Source organism: Anguilla rostrata, chromosome 4, assembly GCF_018555375.3.
Source record: "Anguilla rostrata isolate EN2019 chromosome 4, ASM1855537v3, whole genome shotgun sequence".
Lineage (NCBI taxonomy): Eukaryota > Metazoa > Chordata > Actinopteri > Anguilliformes > Anguillidae > Anguilla > Anguilla rostrata.
The window spans coordinates 60,026,521-60,034,977 of NC_057936.1; the positions used below are offsets into that span (position 1 = coordinate 60,026,521).

Sequence of the window (8,457 nt, forward strand, 5' to 3'; positions counted from 1 at the left end):
AGGGCCTCGTAGGTTTGCTGCAGTGATGCACCCTGAGGTCCAATGACATCCTGTCCGTACTGATTCCGAGTGCGCAAGAAAAGCAGGTGCTTGCTCGGATTTCACATGTAAATACACTACATGGCCAAAAGTACGTGGACACACCTTCTAATTAGTGGGTCCGCCTACTTCAGCTACACCCATTGCTAACAGGTGCATAAAACCAAGCGTACAGCCATGGACAAACATTGGCAGTAGAATGGCTTGTGCTGAAGAACTGTGATTTACAACATGGCACTGTCATGGAATGCCACCTTTCCAATAAGTCAGTTAATCAAATTTCTGCCCCGCTACAGCTTCCCCAGTCAAATGTAAGTGCTGTTATTGTGAAGTGGAAATGTCTAGGAGCAACAACAGCTCAGCTGCGAAGTGGCAGGCCACACATGCTCACAGGACAGCACTGCCAAGTTCCGAAGGGCGTAGCGCATTGAAATAGTCGGTCCTCGGTTGCAAGACTCACTACTGAGTTCCAAAGCAACGTCAGCACAAGAACTGTTAGTTGGGAGCTTCATGAAATGGGTTTCCATGGCTGAGCAGCTGCATATAAGTCAAAGATCACCATGTGCAAATGCCAAGTGTTGGCAGGTGTGTAAAGAACCCAGCCATTGGACTCTGGAGCAGTGGAAACGCCTTCTCTGGAGTGATAAATCACGCTTCACTATCTGGCAGTCTGACAAACTAATCTGGGTTTTCTGAATGCCAGGAGAACACTACTTGCCCAAATGCAGTGCCAACTGTAAAGTCTGGCAGTTTTTTCATGGTTTAGGTTAGGCCCCTTAGTTCCAGTGAAGGGAAATATTTGTTGCTACAGCGCACACTGACATTCTTTGGGCTTACAACTGCAACAGGGCATTCTGAATTTGAAGAAAGAAAAAGATGATATGAAAATACGATAAAAGGAAAAAACCAACAATTTTATTTAACAGAGGACACACTCTAGACCTCACCACAGGGGAACGACAACATATGAGGGGTTTAACACCTTTTAACACTTCAACATTCATGAAAAAAGTAGTGTGTCTGGGTGAAATACAATACATTTGATATGGGAAAGTAGAACAATCATACTTAAAAAAAAATCTATTTGTAAGTACGCATTTAACCTCTCTGTATGAGCGTCTCTTTGAGAAGATTCATGATTAATACTTCAGAAAGTGTTCTGCGTACAGATTACTTCTGTAGATTCCAAAACCAATAATCACCTGATTTCTCAGAATGCAATACAAAACAGCCATTTCAGCTGAAAATGATATAGCATAGAAATATTGCATACTTAAACTGACACGTTACACATCACCATAGAAGTGTGATTGCTACATTAATTAATAAACTTATCACTTTTAAATAAGCAAAGATTTAAAAACATAAACAAAAAAACAGGTAGGTATTTTTAATGACATCCCATCTCCAAATTGAACTTTGTAAAAACATGCTCAGATGTTGACACAGCGCTATGAGACAGTGATGCACTTGGGTCTCCACCATCTCCGATCTCCTCCTGTCTGCCAGAATGGGACACAGAAGTCCTCAAAAGAGATTAGGAGAATTTGGCTGCTTGAGGAGGGGGGCCCAAGAAGCCCCCGGCCTGTTTCGTAGCAGCCCGAGAGGGGGCAAGACCCAGCATCTTCTGAATATTCTATCAAAAATAATAAAAACGCATTAAGAACTCAAATCACAGACAAGAAAGGACTCCATTAAATATTCCTTGCAATGCCAAATAACTCAAAATTTCTCAACTTTAAAGCAATCCATGTTTGTCCTTGATTCACTACCTATCCACCAATATATAATTTTTCTGCATCTGGGGATTGGGCATTTTTCTAAAAAAATATTACAAAGGAATGTAACTGATTCCAATTTTTACCATAAAAATCTCTGTTATGAGTTTAACTTTCATTCTTAACTGTATGGTCCTTGACAATACAAGGCACAGAATTTCTTTTTAACTTAATATTAATTTTACCACGGCAATGAACTTGTTAATCTGACCAGAATTTAGTGGTGCTGGACATACCTGTCTGATGGACATAGTGCAAAGGATGTAGAGGAATATGAAGGAGCAGTCAGTGTAGTCCTCTCCAAGGAGATTGCGGTGAGACAGACCCTGGATATAGGACAAGGGCACAAAGGGCAGCTTGGCCACAACCCGCCCATCAAAACTGAAAAACACAAGGAAGTTGAAAAAGAAGTTATATTACAATTAAAAAGGGAGATATGCGAACCTTGAACATGTACAGATCACTCTGCTCTGAGGCAGTACTACACAAACATACAGTGCAGTCTAAATATTTGGACAGTGACATGTTTTTAGTTGTTTTGGCTCTGTACTGCAGCGCACTGGATATAAAATGAAACCGTATGAGTGTGGACTAACCTCATATTTTCAGCTTTAGTTTGTGGGTATTTACATCCATATCGGGTGAACCACATAGAAATTTCTGTCCTTTTAATACATAGCGCATACATATTGCATCATTAGTTCATGCATACAAAAAGCTAACACAAGGTCTAGAGTTGATCCTAGGAGTGGAATTTACATTTGCAGTCTGTTGCTGTTCTCTCTCACTATGATGTGTCAGAATTTGTCAATGCCAGTACAGCAGGCCATCATGGAACAGAAAAATGAGAACAGATCAATTGGAAACGTAGCCAAAACATTAGGGGTGTTGAAATCAGCCGTTTGGCACTTTGTTAAAAAGCAAGATTGCACTGGTGAAAGCAACCTGGTAAGCCAAAAAAGCAAAAATTTTGTCACTGTCCAAATACTTAGGTACTGCACTGTATGGAGAACATGAACATAAATACATGATGCAGTACATTTACTGTGTTCATCGTGCCCACCTCAAACAGGCCCATTACATTACACAAGAAAGCAAAACACAGCTAAAACACAGAGGGAGCAAATATCAGCACAACCCTGAACCTTCATAAAAACCGACGCGATGCACTCACATCGAGTTGAACATTCCCATCAAGGCCGTAAAACAGAAGCCAATGGCAAACATGGACTTCATTCGCACCTGCAGTCCAAAACAAGTTTAAGCAGAGAAAGACAATCCCATCAGGAAGTGAAGAGACCACTTTACAACATTTAACGTTCTGCATCATTTACTAAAAAGAAATGATCTAATTAATTCCAGATTAATTGAACAGTAAATACAATCTCACCATAGACAGATCCCTGTTGTTGTTCTTTAGTTTTTCCTCTTGTCTCTCTGTGTAAGCAACCCAGATGGAATTAGTGCCATCTTTTGTACAATCAGCAAATAAATATTCATTGAGAAACACTAAAAATAATTTTCTAAATTGTTTATTGTGGCTACTTCTGTTCAACGGCATGCTGTTTTGTGAATCACGGTTGCACATCAGTGTCACACAACATTGTGTGACAAGTGTGACACAACTAGGGCCACCAGTTTGTCTACCCTCGTTTTCTCGCACGGTACTTCAGTACTTTGCCAGCTAGAGGTTGCGATTGCCTCTCTGTCAGTTCTCAAACAATTATCTCATCTGCACCACCTCAATAATCTAAATCGATAAAGTAACTGCCACCAGTTAAACACAGGTGACGATTAACAGCGATGTTTACAAGTAACACTCATGTTTTAAATTCAATTTGATTACTACTGTGGACATGCTGCAGTATTTTTAAATGTTGTACAGGGACATGATAGGTTTTGTTAGAAGAACTGGGAGATTCCCACATTAAAAATAGGTTATATAACATTAAACGTGCACAAAAAAGTAAAATAAAAATGATTAATTCATGATTAAACTAACTAATCTTGATCTTCGATCAAGACCTTAAGTAGAATCCAGTGTCTTAGTGCAGGGCTAAAATAAAAACCTGCACCCACACCAGCCCTTTTCAGATAAGATTGGACACCCCTACTTTATATGGATGCATTTTTATTTTAACTGCTGTGATCTGCAGTCCTGTTCCTGGAGAGCCACAGAGTCTGCTGGTGTTTGTTTTTTCCTTAAGATCAGAGTTAACTGTGCAATTGTAACTGTAACCGTGTAACCGCTTTAACTGATACATTTCTGAAGTGTTGAGTAACAACAAAAGCCAGCAGACCCTGCGGCTTCTCCAGGACCAGGGGTGAGGACAAAAAACATGCATTTCATCGCCGTTAAACTTCTATCCATGCTCACTGTCCTTCCTGACTTGCTCCATATTAGACCAATTAATTGTTTATAAATATCTCCATTAGAAATTGTATGAATAGCCACTTAGCTTTGCCGTTCAGTGCCTATGGGGACCCCTTGAGGGCAACTATTGAAATACAAGTTTAAATCCTGGCAGGTCACATGGTGGAGACAAACTGGTGGCCCTCTACACATAACACAGCTTTTCACTAAAACAGTAGAAAGTGAATGATACAATAATGGAAAAGGCATGAATGTGATTTGTACCGATTTTCTTCTTCTGTTGTCGCCCTGCTGACTCTGTAATGGTTTCTTTCTTCTTCTCTACTGAAATGTGAACATAGGAAACAGTACATGTACACCTTTGCTACAGAACTCAAAAGAAGCAAATGTGGTGTAGGGCTATGAAATGAAGCCCTGATAACTGCCTGGACCAAAAGGCAGTTGTATCTACTTAATCTTCTTTAAAAAATAAAAAAAGGCTCTGCTAAAACAAACATTTGGTGTGCTATCCAAATATTGATCGCCTCACATTTTAACTGACTGACTAAGGATATTAACAGTCTGGCTCTTTCAGTCTGCCTATTGAATTAAGTTGAGGTGATCCAAAAGTTTAATTGGTGAAATGCACTGCTCTTTCTCCAATTCAGCAAAAGTGTGGTAAACAACATTCCACCAGAGATGGAGAATCCAGGTTCAGAAAGTATTTAGTTTCAATCACACGGACATGCTAATTAGCTCAATTCTTCTGCTAGGAGGTAGACCGAATTAGTGAAACCAGACGATTTAGTTCATGGGTGGAAGAAACACGACAGAACTTCTCCTTTTACTTCATGTCCCCCACTTTGGTGGTGGAGGAATTTAGCCCTGAATCTATGAATGAATCGATCACACATCACCTCATATTTAAACCAAATAATAATAAATAAATAAATAAAACTTTTCATGGGTCTGTATAGAACTTACACTTTTTACTTTGCTTTTCCACTTCAGCCTTTAGCCTCTTGTATTTATCCGTGCGATACACCAGCACCCATGTAATCCCTGGAGGGGGGTTAATTATATTACACGTTTATAATTCATACATTATAACAAAAGTGTCTTTTGTAAAATCAAGTACAACATAATCACCATATTTTGCGGAGAGCCATTGCAGTCATTATAAATCCGCAATGCACATCAAAACAAAACACCACTCTCGTTAGCTAGCCAATTCATTTCCGAAAAAGTGGTCGCTAGTGCAAAACTACGCTACACATCAGTGCCACTAGTGGTGGTTACAATCATGACCTTACAGGAAACAGAAACGAATTAGATTATAGAAGCCTAGCGATATTTTCTTCAAACAAATGACCATGCAGCTACCAACACTCGGCTCTGTTATGTTAGCTAATCAGGGCACAACTGAAACTACAACTACTTATTTGTAGCTAGGTTCTCCGTGATTGTATCCGAATCATTTCCTGTTTTAACACTGGCTACATAGCTAGTTACTAAATTAGCTAGCTACCGATGGCGATTTAACTTTCCAGTCAGCACACAAGAGATTAACTACTTCGAACAGAATTTCAAATATATTGGTAAAATAAATTAAGCAACCAATGAATGCTAATTTCCTAACGTTATCTACATATGCCAAGGCAACCGCTTGGTATAACTGCCATTGCACTTCTATACGCATTTTCTAAATCGTCAGTTTGTAAGCTAACATTAACGTCAACTGAAAAATGACCCAAGAGAGCACTTGTCAATGAAGGACACGATAATTTACCAGTATGGTGCAGAGTTAGCATGCTTACGTCTGAGAAAGAACTTGTGACTGGAAAGATTTAACCGTCCTTACCTTCAGCTAAAAGAGCTGTACATACTGATATGAACACAATCAGAATGGTATCTGCGAACATGGTACTCATGTTGAAGGTTAATATTATGGTTTCTTTAATTGTTAAAAGTGACAGAATGTAGCTATCATATCTATGCTAGCGGCAGCTAAATGACACGCTTGCGAACGTAGCGGCTTCTTCTTAGATTTATTGTGATAGGTTTACAGCCAACGTTACCGGTACTTACCGCCACCTATTGTCCCGGAGTGGGTAGTTCGTGTCATTTTAATCCTTGTAATGACAAATCCGGATAACAGGTCTCTTAAAATTGTACACAGATGTTACCAAGCAAATGATTGTATTTATGTTAAGAAAGGATATCCAGGTCAATTGTTCATTCTGTTATGTATACCCAGAAACTATTCTTCAATTGTTTTGGCATTGTGCCCACACATAAAGGCTTTGGAAAGAATCATGCCGGTTTATGATTGATAAAATAGTCTCTGACTTTACTCAATTGTTATTGTTACTTGAATGTCTTTATAGTTGACACTGTGTTAAATAAAGCCAAACAATGAAGAACCATGATTCTCAGTTAGACACACACACACACACACACGCACACTCACACCTGCAGAGAGACAGCGGATGAGTTTCCTTTAGCACTAGATAGACAAGAACGACGCCATCGCACTTTGGGTACTTCATAATTAAAATGACTCCAACGCTGTACATGCTATATCTTCCTCCTTCCTCAGCTTTCCTAAATAGTTGAGCTTAAAATAACTGCGTTTTTGAAATAAAAATAAAAAATCTTTAAAAAAAAACTAAAGACAGCAGGATATTTCAAAAGACGACAGATGATAGGTAGATTGCCAGACCTAGATGCAGGACTCAGATGCCCACTTCCAACTGTTGCAAAACTTCTTTCCAAGTTGCCCAAAACTGACAGATGAAAAGAAAGCAGCATATTTTATGCAGTGAAAAAGAGGAGGGGGCAGGGGCATGGACACCCCCTGTGACACACACACACACGCAGACACACATTCAGACTTCAGATGGCTAACCCCCTAATTTCTGCCCTGACTTGACTCCAGGCTATGTTGGCCGAGCACTTTGAAGCTTCCTATGGCTGAGAACAGCCAAATGGTGAATTACATGTCTGACAAGGCAGTTGAAAAAAGGCTGTTCTTATAGACTTCCCAGACATCCTGTAAACTATCAACCAAATCTGACTCACAGCAGTATCAGGACCAAGTGAATGGCAAAATCTTCTCCAATACTCTTTTTTTGCCCTCACCCTCCTAGCTATTGCCCTTAACCTCTTATATTCAACTGCCAAACCCACTAAAATTGGGAAGTGATCGCTACCTATAGTATACCAGTCTAATATTATGTCCCACTCCCCAATCCTGAAATCTGGTTGGCCTGCCATCATTTAACACAAATAAATTATAAATACCCATGAATTATTCTATAATAACCCCATTCACATCCCTTTCTGAACTTCAAAGTGGGTTATATGTATTCAAATCTCCGGCCCACATCACTGGCAATTTGATTTTATTCATTATCAGTTGCAAATCCTGCAGATTCAAAGGATTGCACAGGTTGTAGAAATTGACAACTGCAACTCTTCCTTAAGAGCTCCAGCAGCTTTTGCAACCTCCGATCAGGGAAAGACCTGTTATGTTAACACCCCGAGGGGGTTCACGGAAATAAGCCTTTAACTGTGTAGGAGAGGAGTCTGTACTTTAGGACCGTGAACATTTTGTAACTATTACTGTGTGTGAAGATACGTTTGTGGATATAAATATTGTGTCAATCCCTTAATGAAAGCTAATGTTCCACTGTGTCCTATGTTACATGGAAAATCTACATCTAGCTCTGCTCGCACATGATGCCAACATGGAGAACTGCCGGAACATTTACAGATTAAGACGCATCTGTGAAAGGGGCTATTGACTCAATAGGCTGGAGGGTCAGTAATATCACCATCTGGGTGCAGGGAACGTCAAAGGCACAGGCCAGATCGCCTGGGAGATAAGCTACAGGAGCAAGGTAGCAATTAAATATGTGTGTTTGTGTGAGTGTGAGGGGGGGGGGGGGTGTTGTCACTGACCTACAATGTATCTTACAAACATGTCAGTAATAATAACAACTGTCTCTCTCAAACCACAATATACCGATGGGTGGTGTCTCAGCAATGTTCACAAAGTGAGGGTTATTTTCTTTATAGCAATAAAAAAAACTTTCTCTGGTCCTTCCCTGGATTTTGGTCTTTTGTCTTGGTGGATTTTTGGGATTACCTGAGAGAGATGGGCAGTGGACGTTTGGTACCTTTTTTTCCATTCATTTCTTTCGTGACTAACTTTAATGTCCATGTCTATAGCATTCACACTTGAACCTTTGTCTTTCAATTAGACATTGAACACTTTGCCTTGTA

General features: G+C 39.8%; 1 protein-coding gene across 1 annotated transcript; it reads right to left on the reverse strand.

Annotated features, from left to right (window-relative positions):
* Nucleotides 1–932: 932 nt before the first annotated feature.
* On the reverse strand, nt 933–6,223 carry tmco1 (transmembrane and coiled-coil domains 1). The gene is made up of 7 exons (XM_064333654.1): nt 6,032–6,223; nt 5,155–5,232; nt 4,456–4,515; nt 3,208–3,254; nt 2,992–3,059; nt 2,054–2,198; nt 933–1,675 (listed from the first exon to the last, which is right to left on the reverse strand). Exons 1-7 carry the CDS (start codon nt 6,099–6,101, stop codon nt 1,577–1,579), a joined length of 567 nt encoding a protein of 188 aa, XP_064189724.1. The 5' UTR covers nt 6,102–6,223; the 3' UTR covers nt 933–1,576.
* Between the last annotated feature and the right edge of the window lie 2,234 nt (nt 6,224–8,457).

Excerpts from the sequence above, each read along its gene's own strand:
- tmco1 (XM_064333654.1), bottom strand. The coding sequence starts at position 6,101 with ATGAGTACCATGTTCGCAGATACCATTCTGATTGTGTTCATATCAGTA. Across the intron at positions 4,516-5,154 it reads GGAAAAGCAAAGTAAAAAGT|TAGAGAAGAAGAAAGAAACC; the intron begins GTAAGTTCTATA and ends TTCACATTTCAG. Across the intron at positions 1,676-2,053 it reads GCACTATGTCCATCAGACAG|AATATTCAGAAGATGCTGGG; the intron begins GTATGTCCAGCA and ends TATTTTTGATAG.